The following is a 14,750-nucleotide window of genomic DNA, read 5'->3' as shown; positions in this document are numbered from 1 at the left end:
ATGATGACGAAGTCGATGTTCCCCCATCTAACTATGACGAGGTACGAATAGCAATAGCGCGCTTGGAAAGCAACAAAGCTCCTGGAGCTGACAACCTGCCTGCTGCTATTCAATTGTTTAAAATGCCAAATCGGGGGAAAATGTACTAAGCAAAAAATAAATTGCCAAATGAACCACCAGTGTCAAATGTGGAAGTGTGATCAGCTGTTTCGAAGGTTGCATGTTTTTGTAAATTTTGGGTTCTCGTACTTCTGTGGATATTTTGTCTCTTTGAGAGCGAATGCTGCTAAATTCTCAGAATTGTTTGCTGCTGGATAATTTTGTCCGCTCTATACGAGTACACATCTAATGTTCAATTTACCAACTTTTCTGGTTTAATTTGTTTTTGTTTTGCATTTTAAATTATGGGAACGATTTATTCACATGGATTTGGCGATAGGCCTGAATGTCAAACCACCCAACTATACCTGCAAACCATTTTTTCCGAGCATTCTGAATTAGTATAGAAATTTTAAAGAATTCGTAAAAATCTCACCCGGTTTTTGGCCGAATTTTCTAAAATGAAGTAAACTGTGCACACTTCGATTCTTTTATGAAATTTCGGAGCAAAATCGGTAAAGCAATGGAAATAATGCTGCGATGTGAAGAATTTCTTGCAGATTTATCAATTTTCCGGTTATTAAATTTAATTAGATTCTGATTTTCTAAAATGTAATTAATCGGGAAATTAATCACTTTGATTAATCAGCTTGTTCCCTACATCCCTAATTTAAATATAAAAAGCCCTACACACGGATCGATTTATCGGCCAACCGCTAGAAGTTGGTGGTAAATAAGCCGTGTGTAGACAAGTTGGCAAACCTTGGCAAAATTTTTTGATTTTTGAGGCAGATTGGTAAACTTGTTGCTCTGTTTGTAGACAAGTTGGCAACCTAAAACACGATTTCGATTTTTTTTTAAATGCGCATTAACATTAACATGTGTTTTTCGGTTCGTTTCGCTAGTGAAAATGCGTATAATTTGTGAAAACGAGGGCGATAGCAATAACAAATACATAAAAATGAGAAGCATTCCTAGTATAGTTTAAAAGTTTACCGGTGATGTTGTGTTGGTCACAGTTCAAACGCTCTTACTCAAATGAAATCGGCCAACTGGTTCGTGCGTTTGTAGGGAATTTCGTTGATTGGTCAACTGGTTGGCCGATAAATCAATGCGTGTGTAGGGCCATTTAGCTTAGCCGTGTTTTTTGTTAAACGTATACGTAAGCAACAAACTTTATGTGCGCTTATGAATAATTGTCGAAGAAAAACAGAATTATTTGTTTTGAAATGGAAATTGTCGATGATTGTTTTTTTTACACGTTAGGCGTAGATATATACATATGCGTGTAAAAAACACGGCTATTAATGTATTATAAATTTTGTGTCTGTTTTATGCGCATTTTGGGGCTTTTAGTAAATTTTTCAGCTTATTAATTTTGCCATTAGTGAAATTTTCTTTATTAAAATTAGCTTCGAAAGTCACTTTACATGCCAGGCGTAACTGCGCCTGCGATCACTTTCAGAAATTCTTGAGTTGGGCAGGTTTTTGAAAACTACTTGCACTTGCCAGCTACTTACCGCTGGAAATTTGGATTTTTGCTGAAAATTCTGTCAAACCAACGTGTGTCCATACCCCAGTCAAATGATTATGCTTACACGGCAGAGAAAAGTACGCGTGCCCACGACAGTCGGGTCTACGTAACCGGAACGACCCAGATTTATATCTGGCCAAGGACTGTAACTTCAGCAACACTCCCCAAAAATTATTTGGGGAATATGACTCCTGTTACAACAGCAACGCGTGCCTATATTTGCGTCCTCTAATACATTCGCTCTAAATGTGGTTGCGGTATAAAGGTCAGGTAATTAGTATGTGTATCTACACTAGGGATGTTAATTTTTCAGCTTTTTCCGATGCCGGGATTTTCGGGATGTCGTTATCACAATCCTGGGATATAGTTATTCAGTATTTTTCAACAGCTTAAATCTAAAAAAATTGCTTTATATTGTTTGAGAAGCTCTCCTACCATAAAATAAATAATAAATAAATGGGTTTGAAACCTACTTTTTATTTAAAGTGGCGTTTTTATTTTTTCTCTTTGACGTCAGGGTTTATTTTAAAGGAGTTTGTAACTTCAAAAATAGGATTAATTACAAAAATTATTTAAAATATTCCATGCAATACATTTAGAATAAAAATATGGGTACCAAATGCAAGAGGAACCTTCTTTAGAATTAAGAACAAGTAATTTTTAGCAAAAAAAAAAACCGACTTAAAAAAAATATATATATATCTATATATTTCATGATCCAATGATCGGATCTAAACCAAATTAGTATGGAACCACCTCTGAGACACTACCTTTCCTTATTGAAATCGGTTGACGTGGTGCAAAGTTATGCGGTAACATACATAAAAAAAAAAAAAAAAAATATTCCGACGAACTCATAACCTCCTCCTTTTTTGGAAGTCGGTTAAAAACTAAAATTTTGAAAGGACATTTTAAATACTTACCAGTCCTTCTGCACCAAAAATGAATCTGTTTGAATTCTACGGGATTTGTTCTTTAGTTTGATACCCATGCTTCTTCCCTAAGCTCATTGCTCTGAATTTTTATACATCATTTTTGAATTACTGACGTCAGAGTGAAAAACTAAAAACGCAATTTTACTATATTTGGCCCCTGGTTTCGCGAATATATTGGTATTTGTGTTTAAAATTTACTATCGCGCGGTGTTATATGTTATATGTGTATAATGGGCTAGACATTTATAAAATAATATTAATTATTAAATAAAGAAAAAAGCAATATAGCCAATACTGGTCAAGAAAAGGAGTTTCTATTATTGCCGTCAGTGTAAATTACAAATCCCAAAAATCCCGGGATTATTTGCCAAGAATCCCGGGATTTTTGAGACCTTAAAAAGGCCTTAATCCCGGGATTAACATTCCTAATCTACACTGAAAAAAGTTTCTTTTTTACTTTCCTCCAGTCTTAAATAAGCTTATTTTTATACAGTTAACGCATACGTTTCGGTTGTGGACATTTTTTGAGCAGAAGCAACGGTATTTTATAGCCACTTGAAACTTGCATTTTATTGTACTAAAATTGAATTTGCTATAAAGCGGCATACTATACATATTTTTTTTATTCTGTCGTTTGCGTGGTTTACGACTCGAAAACCAGATAAGGGTTTAAAGAGATGAAAAAATTTGTTGAGCATATAATTTTTTCATTCAGGTATTTGTTAGCAACTTTGTTGAAAATAATAAAAAATAATTAATTCAAGTTTTTTTTTATTGTTCAGTTTAAATTGCTGCATTGCCACATCTGTGTGGCCAGTTAGCAACGATTTTCTCACCACTTTCGCTACTTTACGACATTCATAAAAAACGTCGGCTTGAGCGATATACCATTTTTTTCTTTTTCGGCGTATCGCCTACTTTTTGCAAAAACCAATGGGTAGCGAGCTTTTTTGGTTTTAATCTCATATTACTCTACGATCCTGCGTCATGAAAAAATTAAAAAAAAAAAAATAATAATAATAATCTAATAATAAACTTATAAAAATTTATAAAGAAAACTGAGTTAATGAACGACGATCAAAATAAAAGCAGAAAGGGGTGCTGTTAATAAGGAAAAAAGAATTTAAAAAAATATAAAATGTTGTACCCCTTAGAGCTTAATAGATGTAAGGTTTCTTGCTCAAATATATGTAGGTAAAATTATAAAACACTACTACTTAACAGAATTGGTAGTATGTATAAAAAAAACTAAACAGCCGTGAGGAATTGGAGAAAGCCACCACAAAAAAACAACTCAAAGAGTATAAAATTTGCACAAAAGCTACACTCAAGCAAAGCAACGCTCTAATAGCTGAGCGGCGTACAAGAAGTAGATAATTTTCGAACTTACTTGTGAACGTTTATTGGTGTTATAGTTGCGCGAATTTTGAAATATCAAACGTACATCCTTTGCAAAATCCAGCGGGTCTTCATAATTGCCACCAAGTAAATCCTCCTTAACTGTACGCAAATCCATTGGTGATGAAATAATTTCAAGATAGTCGGGGAATTCCAGTGTATCGACTGGTTCACGAAAGGGCAAAGAATCGTTGCGTTGCCACATTAAGTCCAATAGTTGGCGACATTCGGTACGCCAGTCACCATCTGAACGAATGCGACTTGATCTGTTTGATTGAGATTGACAAGGAATTCGATATCAGTAGGTATGTATATGTACAGCGAATTAAACAAGTGAGCGCGTGTTAATTTTTTTTCCTCAATATTCACACGTTTTTCAAGTTAAATTTTCTTCAAAATTCCAAACTTTTTAATCTGGATCTTTAGCACATTTTTGTGTATGCAGTTATAGCCCACAGAATTTTAGTCTAATGACCTAGAAGATAATTTAGGTAGGACTTCTTAAGTGAAGCCATTCTAAGAGGCGTACCTAAAAAGGGCTGAAAGAAGTGCTTCCTTGCATGCCTTCTAGAAGGGCTTATACATTTAATTTATATGGTTTTGGTTGAAGATTAGACAATCAGAGAGTTCGTGTTGCTGTATGTCGTAAACTTTAAAAGTTTAAATAAATGGTTAGAGGACTTGAAACCACCACCAACTATTTTTCAACACTAAAAATTCATAGATCTTTATGTTTACGCCAGTATACAACACCTTGTGAACTCCCTAAATATTTTTATAGAAAAAATGCAAAAAAATGCACTTTAGTTAAAAAAATCAACTCATGTTCTCTTGTCGAGTCACTGTATGTGAAATGTGCGTCAGAGTTTTAAACCTTTTTTTTTTTTCTGCTATCGACTTTTTATACAAACCTTCGAGTCGCTGACATCTTTTGGCGCGCCGCAGCCGATGTAGATGGCCCGGTGCTCGTCGAGGGCACCACATCCGATTCATTATCGTTCTCTGTTTCCGATGAATGATAAACATCAACCAATTGATGATAAACAGCCGCAACATCAATATCATTGTGCTCCCTATATAACCAAAAACAAGACAAAGAAGTAAGGAGGTAAATAAAATAGCTTGAATTTTTGTTACGCGCTTCCTTTTCGGTTTGACACCCACCTAATTACGCGCAAACAGAGATCTGTTATAATTCGCGCATGTTTTACAATATTCGTATGAGAACGATTGTACTTCTCTGCGTTGGTTGCCAAGTAACGTACATCGAATTGTGCTGAGGTTATGCGTCGATAAAAATGATTTTCAAAACGTGACTTTATTGTTGTCAAATCGATTGGGTACTCAATTAGATAGGCGTAGTCGGGATAAACATTCAAATCAACTGGAGCCAAAAAGTGTTCGGCAATGGAGAGACGCATGACCTGCAAAAAAAAAAAATAGATATTTCCACATAAATTTGCACTTTCGTTTAAAAGTCTTACAGTCGCATCACTTATAACGTGAAGGAATTTCACACACAAAAACATGTGTGTGAACTTCTTGAAACCCTTTCCTCACCTGTTCTAAACCGTTTATAATGCGTCTACAGGAACCGTCACGATCTCCCCGATGCCACTCTTCTGATTTTGGTTGATACAAAGTAGCTCGTATCTCCTCTTGCAATACAGGTACTGCTCCACCCACTTCGTCGGGTAGACGATTTTCGTCAATCGGTTCCATATCCCAAGGGCTCATATATTCATACTCGCCATTGTCCCAGCGCACACGGAAACACATGAAATACGAATCAGGAAAGTCAGCAGAAAGTGCATAACGTGATTCAATTTGTCCCATCCACCAGCCATCACCAATCATGCAGCGAAAACGATCGCCAACACTCCAGTTACGCTGTACTGCCAAGTCGAAAGTTTGACGCAAGACCAGAAAGTCAAGCACATCTGGCATATCATGGTACTTAATTTTAAAAGACGTGCCAGTCATATTGCCGTCATCGTCAATCATTGCTAACTTGAGGCAGCATAGACGCGGCGGACGTATTTCATACTTAATGCCGATCACGCGAACAAATTCACGATCGCGTAATGTTCGAAAGTTCCATGGCTCCGAGCTGTGTGTTAATTTGTATACCTTTTTAACGCGCACAGCTTCCAAATATCGATGGTGTCCTTGACGAAAATATACTACCTCGTCACCCATTTGTGGATAGTAAGGTGCCTTACGCGGTATAACCTCCGACAGCCATTCGGCAGGCCGATATACCTCTGGTATCTCACCATTGGGCGCTGGTGGCGGTATAACGATGCGTTTATTTCGCTTGGTTGCTTTGGCTGCTGCACCCGCAGATGTGGTGGCTTGTTCTGTAGTCTCGTCACTGCTATCATCGCTAAATGTGCGACGTCTTGAAAGCGGTTTGCGTTTGGAGCGTTTCGGTGGCTCCAAGTTCGGGCCGGGCGTATCAGCCACCCAATCCGAATAATCAGAACTTTCGGTATCCGAATCATCTGACGACTCCTCCAAGTTTTCTTCAACATTGGAGTAGCTGGTATCGCCCGACGATGAGTTACTCTCTTCATCCTCCTCGTCTTCTTCGGGAGGCGGTGGCGCATCTAGCTCTTCCTGATCGCGTACAGCACGCGTGCGATATGCTGGCTGTGATTGACTGCCTTGGCCCTGACGACGACGTGCTCGTACCGCACCAGCGCCGTTGTTGGCACGCGTATTACGTTGACGACCATTGCTCGATTGTGCGCTTGCCACATTTCCTGTGGTAATCATAATAGGACGCCGCCGCATCTCACGTTTATACTCCTGCATCTCATACTGACCAGCCGCATACACAGCTTGTTTGATATTTTGTAATTGTTGGTACTTCATGGGACGTACATAAATACGGCGAAAGTATTTAATCTGCGGTGGTTGTGCTGGCTGTTCGGTAATTGGCACCAACTGCTGTTCATCAGTTGTTCGCGAACGGTTAGTACCCTGACGGCTTGCAATATTTTGTTCAAATTGTCGGCCAGGTATATCATCAAAGCTGTAACGGGAAGATGCCGCTCCTCCGGGTGCTGAGCGGCTGCTTGAAGGACGATTATTAGAATCGGGAGCCTGGTCCTGTCCTTGACGGCTAGCAAGTGCCTCTATAAGACGATCCAGTTGCGAATGATTACCTGCTGCATTGTTTCCAACAGGAATTGCTGGTGATGCTGGTGCCGCACCTTGACGATTTGCCAACACGGCAATCAACCGATCTATATGGGAAAAGTTTCCACCTGCGCCATTTATGTTGGGTACAATAACCGTACCATCATCACCGACTGTTAAAATTTGTCTCAGTTGTTCGCGTGTACAACTTTCACGACCTGGGACAAAACGTTGATATTGTACGGGATAAGGATTGCCTTCTGAATTTACGAGAAACGGTGGCGGCATCAGATGTGGCATAACTTGTGTTTGTTCGTCAACAACATATTGGGATGCATCGCGCATCAGGGGCCGATAGTCCGTGTGGAAAAATAGTTCATTGGGAAGCTGTATTTAAAAATAGGAAAGTATAGTTAAATATAAAAGCAAAACATACAGATTTAAATGTTTACCATTTTGTATTTATCCGGACCGATGCCAAGTCCATATATAAGTAAATGACCATGTGAATCTGTAGCGGCAACCATTGTGCCATCTGGCGACCATTTGGCATCGAAAACACCACCATGGCCTTGCCCGTCGATATCGTTTACAAACTCTGCCACTGAAACACCGTTTTCAATATCCCACAGAAATACTTGTCCATCGTGGCCAGCGGAGAGCAGCACATGTTCATCCTTCGGATTCGATTCGAGTACATAGAGTTCATCCTTATGACCACGCAATACGCGATGCAGTTTACCAGTTTTTGAATGCCAAATCTTAATCTAAAAAGTTTTATAAAAGGGTTTAAGTTGTTATTTTTAAATAACTCACTAAAAGGATACTTACTGTAAAATCATTGACGGCCGTAATAACATATTTGTCCGAGCAATCCCAAGCGACCATAGTAACTTTCAATTTTTTACCCTCTTCTAGCAGCGGACAACTGCAATTTTATTATATAAGTCAAAAGATTTGGTAATTAAAATTAAATCAAGAAATTTTAAGTTTATTTTAAAGTGAAAATTGAAAAAAATCTTTCTTCTCTCACGAGTATACACTTTATAACTCACCCTGGTAGACGTTCTGTCATACACAACTTAATGTTTTTCCATTGTTGTGATTCGAAATTCCAAATATGTGCCGTCCCATCTTTACTGCCCGATATGAAACGTAAGCCTCTATGCGACCATTGCACTGAGTCTACTGCATCTGTATATGCCTCAGCTTCGAGTATACGTTTGGGTCCATCTTCTGACATAATGTAAACACGTACATGATGGTCAGCTGAACCAGCGGCAAGAAACATGCCCCCCCGGCGAAAAAGTCGTACACATCATTTGAGCCTGGCCCGGGCGCAACTTTTCGTGATATTGTATTGGCTTGGGTGCGAACGTGATTTTTTGGCCACGTGGCGTCGAATACGACCAAAATGCAATTGATCCATCAGTGCTGGTAGTCACCAAGTACTTAAGATCACTGCGTGGTGAGGGACAGAAATTCACTGATGTTATCATGCCGGTATGACCGGAAAGCACAGCTATGGGCGAGGTGGTCTGCATGTCCCAAACACGCAGAATACGATCTAAAGAGCCAGCAGCTAACATCGTGTTGTCAAGATTGATTGCAATATCCGTAATTTCTGCTGACGCGCCACGAAGAGTAGCCAACAATCTGCCATCCAATGCTGACCATATTTTTATGAGTAGATCATCCGCTCCCTAACATAATATTGATACACATTTTTTTATTTGTCTATATGGAAAACTTTGATACCCTACCGTTATAATATAACGTCCAGTACGATCAAATAGCACACAATAAACAGACGATAAATGGCCCACTGTCCGTTTCAGTAGCTTGGTTTTGCTATAAAGACTAATGGGTACCAATAATTTCCGACGAACTGGGCCACCATATTCGCGCCCAATTAAAACTTTTTCTGCAGTAAAAAAAAAGAGATAAGGATTAGTCATTGAAATGCGTTTAATTTTGCAGCTAACTTACGGAAATTGTGAATTGGTTTTGTTACTGAAGAATCTGGAAGTGATACGCCATTTAAACGTGTACAATAGTCGAGCAAGGAACGCGACCGATAAATACTTTCTTCGGTGCGCAGCAAACTCTGACGACCGGTGCCAAGTAAAGAGACTATGCCCAATACTGCCGGTGGCAGCTCTTTGTCTAGTATTGGTCCTATGCGACAACATATTTCTAATAGATGATTGGATCCAATATGTGCATATTTTTGTTCCTAAAATAGCATAACACGGCATTTAAAGTTTTAGTCACAAAGTGTACATTTGTGGGAGAAAATTTGATTAAAAAATTGCATACGGAAATCCAAGTAAAACAAACAGCTGTCATATGCTTAAAAATACACGCGAAAATGGCATAAGGGAGTGAACAAAAAAAGACATGAAACAAAAAATTCACCACGGCAAGTAAACGTTTGTTGTCCCCTTTTGCTCAAAGCCAGTGTGGAGAAAAAGTGCGCAATGCTCTCTTTTCCTCTTACTACAGTTTCGCAAGGTGAATAAGAAAGACAACAACATAGCACAAATGCATAAGCTGCAGTCAAAATGTCTGCCAACATCGTACGCCAATAACGAATGCTGATTATGCGATACACATATGTACATATGTATGTACGACATTGTATTTTTTCCGATAGCAAATTATTATTAACTAATTTTATTCAAATTACAAACAATATTTTTTAAATTTTATGAGAATAAACAAATTTTTCCGTCATTAGAAATGTGTGTTTAGTAAAAAAAAAAACATGCATTTTTTCTGGTAATTAACGCTTTTAATTTTTTAATTGCTGTTAATTGTGCAAAATAATAGTCTTAAAAAACGAATTTAATAAATTTAAATTGCACTAATTAAGGAAAAAGGCTGGTTGCATTTTAGTTAATCAATAACTTGCATCAACCCTCGCTGCCGTGGAAAGCAACATGGCGGCGCCTCGTGCGGCGAGTTAGAACAAAGGTATTCTTATAAAAATTTATAATAAATTACTTGATTACAGTGTTAAGCAAACACTATGCAACAAATTTTAAATGTGATTAGTAATATTAAGCAGAGGAAGTCAATTTCTGGAAAACAAGTGTGGTTTTCATGCACTACACAGTGGCACAGTGGGACGAGACGGTAGTCAAAACTTAACTCTTTTTTTGTTTTAAAATAATGTTTGAAAATGTAATAAAAAAAAAACATTTTAAAAACATTCACAAAAGAACAACAATTAACGTATTTCTTCGAGAAATTAATTTAATTTTATTTATTTTTTTAATTCATCCGAGGCCCACTGTGCCCCTTTGAAATGCTTAGTTTTTATGTAAATTCAAGAAAATACACTCACCAATTCCGCGAAGGTTTGCTCATGTTCATAGCCCAGCCAATCAGTGCGCCGTGGCAAAACCTAAAACAAAGAAGTTAAATAAAAATAATTTTTTAGTTAGCTATCTTTATTTATAAACTTTGAAACATAGAATGCAAACCCGTAGTTTCTCAAAAAATTCAATTTAAAACAGGTCTAATCTCTTCTTTCCCTAACTTCCTTTTTCGGATTTTTTTTGTATGTCGCTTTTCATTGCACCCCAAACAAGGTGGCAAATAAGAAATGCCAAAGAATAGGTCAAAACAAAATGCGTAAACAATAATATTCGTCGCTATTTACAATGGTACAATTATTTCCTACTCCCGCGCGAGCTCATGATCATTTTCTTTGTAAGCTTCAAGTAAAACTCGAAGTTATGAAACTACCACCCTAATGCTGAGTTCCTAGGAAGTCGTTTTCCACCACATATCTCTTCCTGTGGAAGTTCTCCCCCGAAACATTGTACATGGCTCGATATCCACAACAATCAAGACGGTTGAAGGAACCCACTAGGTCAAAGTAGCGCAAATCGCCGGTGCGGCAATATACACTTCTTCGACAGCATTTTACAATTTCTGACTTTAGTATAGTTTTAGACATTGGAAAAGATGGACGCATCTCACGGAATAAACAACAACGACACTTCCAGCTGCAACATGTGCGTAGTGAGAAAACATTGAAATACGTAAGTTCGTTGACAAACTACTATTTGATTATGCTGATTGATCTGATGAACTTTTTGCACCCAATTTATTATTAGGAATATATTTATACATACCCTTTTTTGTTCCAATTCACGCACAAGTACCTGCAGAATATTATAAATTATGTTTAAGCTTATGTTTATAAATTTTTGGCAATATTTTGAGTAGAATTTGTTTACAACTGCAGCAGGAACACTCACCTCAGCCGTCTCCCGCAGCGGACCCGAAGCCAGAAACTTCGATATGAGAAAATATAACTCTGCAATTATAAAATAAGTGAATTTTAGTTTGAACTGCTTTACATTATTTTTAAAGATATTATAAATTTGAAACAATATAATTAATTTCACTTTTCCATAACGGATGACCGTCGCTTCCTTGTTCCACTGTTCTTCAACACCGTCGGTCATTTTGTGATCTGCCATTTTTCCACTTAATTTTCACACAACTTACCAGGCGTTAAAATTCTCTCCGCCACCAATTGATTATTACTTTCCATTTTCCAACATTTACTCAATTAAATTCGACATTGATTCACTTTTATAAGGCTACTTATTTTTTAGTTAAATTGAAAATATTTCCTCAATCAATTGCTTTCGAGCGAATGAAAATTTTCTTCTTCTGCTGCTACAATCTTCGTCGCCTCATATTCTTGTCGTCTATTTATTCACGGTGATTCGTGCCTCGTTCGTTTCCCTGGTCGAGTGGTGAGTTTGTTGGAATGCTTGTCAGCGATTTTTCAATAAGTGGGAAAGAGATGGATACTGAATGAAAGTTCTAAAAAAAAGATGCTCATGAAATTATTTTTTCTAAAATTAAAATATAGCTATTTTGCAACGAATAAATTTACAAATCTGTGTAACTTTAAGCTGTTAATTAATTTCCTAAATGTTCCAAAAATACCGACAAATGACTACGTTCACGTTTCAATGGAGAAAAGTTTGTGTTATTAGAATTATTTATCAAATTGCATCTTAACATATTTCTTAAATAATAAGAAAATATGTATATAAAAACACGTATTATTATTGGAAAAAATATAAAAATTTATTTCTTAATACTCGAAGTAACATATCTGATTAAAAAATAGTATATAAACTCACCACTCTAGAAAATTATAAACGGGACGATGACATTTCTTCGTCATCCATCATCAGTACCTCAGCTGGTGTCACAAGATTTATCAGTAACTTTTCTTGTTGGGACTTGGTGGAATATGAATTTTATTTAAATTGCAATTTTTACACACAATAGTTATACCGGAACTATGTCTTGGGTATCAGACTACCAATACAAGTGGTATGAGACACTGGCCATGAATATAGTGCGTGCCGGTGGCAATATTCCACGACATGTCGCTTTTGTTATGGATGGCAATCGGCGCTATGCAAAATCGCAATGTCTGCCCAAGATCGACGGACATTCGCATGGTTTTGAAAAGTTGGCTAATTGCCTGCGTTGGTGCTTGGATATGGGTATAAAGGAGGTGACAACATTTGCTTTCAGCATAGAAAATTACAAACGATCCGAGGAGGAGGTGAATGGTTTGTTGGATTTGGCACGTGAAAAATTCCAGAAAATATTATTGGAGGAGCAAAACTTGAATGAACATGGAGTATGTATCCGAGTAATTGGCAATATAGGATTACTACCGAAAGATTTGCAAATATTAATTTCCAAAGCAATGGTTCTAACAGAACGCAATGATAAACTTTTCCTAAACATTGCTTTCTCATATACTTCACGCGATGAAATAACTCAGGCGGTGGAAACAATTCTCAAACATGGCGGAGATTTGAAACCGGAAGACATTAGTGAACGTCTGATTGAAGAATGTTTATATACGAGAAACTCCTCACCTCCAGACTTGCTTTTCCGAACATCGGGCGAAACACGTATTAGTGACTTTCTGATGTGGCAGGTACGTTGATTAAACTTTTAAATACATACGTAACTAAATTTTGATTATTCCTAATAGATTTCCACGGCAGTTTTGTACTTTACAAACATTCTATGGCCACAGATAACTCTTTGGAACTTCCTGTGCGGCATATTCGCATATCAACGCGCAAGCTTACGCTTAGAGCCTTTTACGCGGCATAAACGGCTACAACATGCTGTACAGGCCAAGGATTGTAATTACTACTCTGAACGGGTATTGAGCTACTTGCAAAAACTAGATAGTTTTAGAAAAAATGTTTTGTATAGTTTATCAACAAGTAACTAAACCACATCGAGAGTCTATGTATTTAGCTAAGGTCAAAGTACAACTAAAATATAAAATCTTACATTGAAATACGTGTCCTTAACTTTCTATAACAGATTGGACAGGCTTTATTAACAGGCCTATTTTGCACGTTACCGTTGATTTTGAACCGGAAAATTTCGTTACCAAAAGGTTTTTCCACTTCTTGTCGCCGTGATTCTAGGAACGTTAGTAACGCAGTTAAAATATTCAGCTATGAGGATTTCGGGAAATTCTTGTATTGCACTTTTCACGGTACAGCTTGTGAAATGGTAACACAATTTACCGGTTACAAAAGTGGCGGGAACTTTATTTGCAGTTTCAAAATGTTTGTTACCAACGCAGAATTACAGGCCTATTCTGCACATTCAGTTCTTGTCACCGCGAATCTAGTTACGTTGGTAATGCATTTAAAAAATTCAGCTATGAAAAATTGTTGAAATTTGGCATTGCATATTTCACGGGGCAGTACATTGTTACCAGCTTATGAGATGGTAAAAAAAATGTACCGGTTACAAGAGTACACATAATTCGAAAAAGGTTTAAAATTTGGGTGGAACTTTATTTACCGGTAACAAAACTTTTATTACCAGCGCAGAATAGACCTATAAGCCTATCACAGGTCTATTCTGCACGTTACCTATGGTTTTGTAAACGGAAAATTGTATTACCAAAAAATGCTACCATTTCCGCGATTGTTAAGTACCTTAAAATGGGATAAAATATTTGAATAAATTCAGTTTAGAGTCAAAACTACTAAACCAATTTAACGACAAAAATATTGAACTGCATATTTATGTAATTTGTTTGGGAACTCATGATTGGCTGAAGCTTGAAAAATCTTCGTTTCATGTACATATTTACGTTTTTGTTTCCTTTTTTGAGGGAGTGCAGGATTAAAGTTCTACGAAGGGGAATAAACAAAACAGCATACCTGTCATAAGAAAGAGATAAATAACGTTTGGTAAGCATTAAGTATCGTTTTCTCCTTTTCTCGTGTAATTAAATGCATTGAATAGATGCAATTGTGTCGTTTCCGTTTTTAATTGCCCTGAACGAGCGAATACACAGTAGAGCAAAGCACAAAGTACAAACGAAAAATTGGCGATTGTCGACTGTAGCGAGTAAGGCCCTGTCTCCACAGGAAAACACTGATGTCGTGAAAACTATGTCACAAAATATATTTCCAATGGAGACCGCCTATTTCTCATGTGCTGCAATATATGTCAGCGCTTATTGCTTGACATCTATTGCAGGCAATTCGATAGTTTGACAGCCATATTTTCATTTGAAAGAAAGCGTGCTGGTGGTAACATCGATGAAA

General features: G+C 37.2%; 1 protein-coding gene and 1 pseudogene across 4 annotated transcripts; one reads left to right on the top strand and one right to left on the bottom strand.

Annotated features, from left to right (window-relative positions):
- Positions 1-3,895: 3,895 nt before the first annotated feature.
- LOC118752036 lies at positions 3,896-11,825 on the bottom strand (annotated as a pseudogene).
- LOC118752035 (dehydrodolichyl diphosphate synthase complex subunit DHDDS-like) lies at positions 11,006-13,477 on the top strand. 4 transcript variants are annotated; one of them, XM_036486873.1, is made up of 4 exons: positions 11,006-11,162; positions 12,293-12,367; positions 12,436-13,102; positions 13,160-13,477. In XM_036486873.1, the coding sequence occupies exons 3-4, from the start codon at positions 12,449-12,451 to the stop codon at positions 13,406-13,408; spliced, it is 903 nt and encodes a 300-aa protein (XP_036342766.1). In that variant the 5' UTR covers positions 11,006-11,162; positions 12,293-12,367; positions 12,436-12,448; the 3' UTR covers positions 13,409-13,477. The 4 variants fall into 4 exon arrangements, with proteins under 4 accessions (XP_036342766.1, XP_036342767.1, XP_036342764.1 ...); XM_036486871.1 differs by lacking the exon at positions 11,006-11,162 and adding an exon at positions 11,800-11,888; XM_036486874.1 differs by lacking the exon at positions 12,293-12,367.
- The last annotated feature ends 1,273 nt before the right edge of the window (positions 13,478-14,750 follow it).

The sequence above is a fragment of the Rhagoletis pomonella genome, unplaced genomic scaffold (genome assembly GCF_013731165.1).
Source record: "Rhagoletis pomonella isolate Grant_MI unplaced genomic scaffold, Rhpom_1.0 Rhpom_scaffold_01180, whole genome shotgun sequence".
NCBI lineage: Eukaryota > Metazoa > Arthropoda > Insecta > Diptera > Tephritidae > Rhagoletis > Rhagoletis pomonella.
This window is presented reverse-complemented; position numbering and strand designations above follow the sequence as displayed.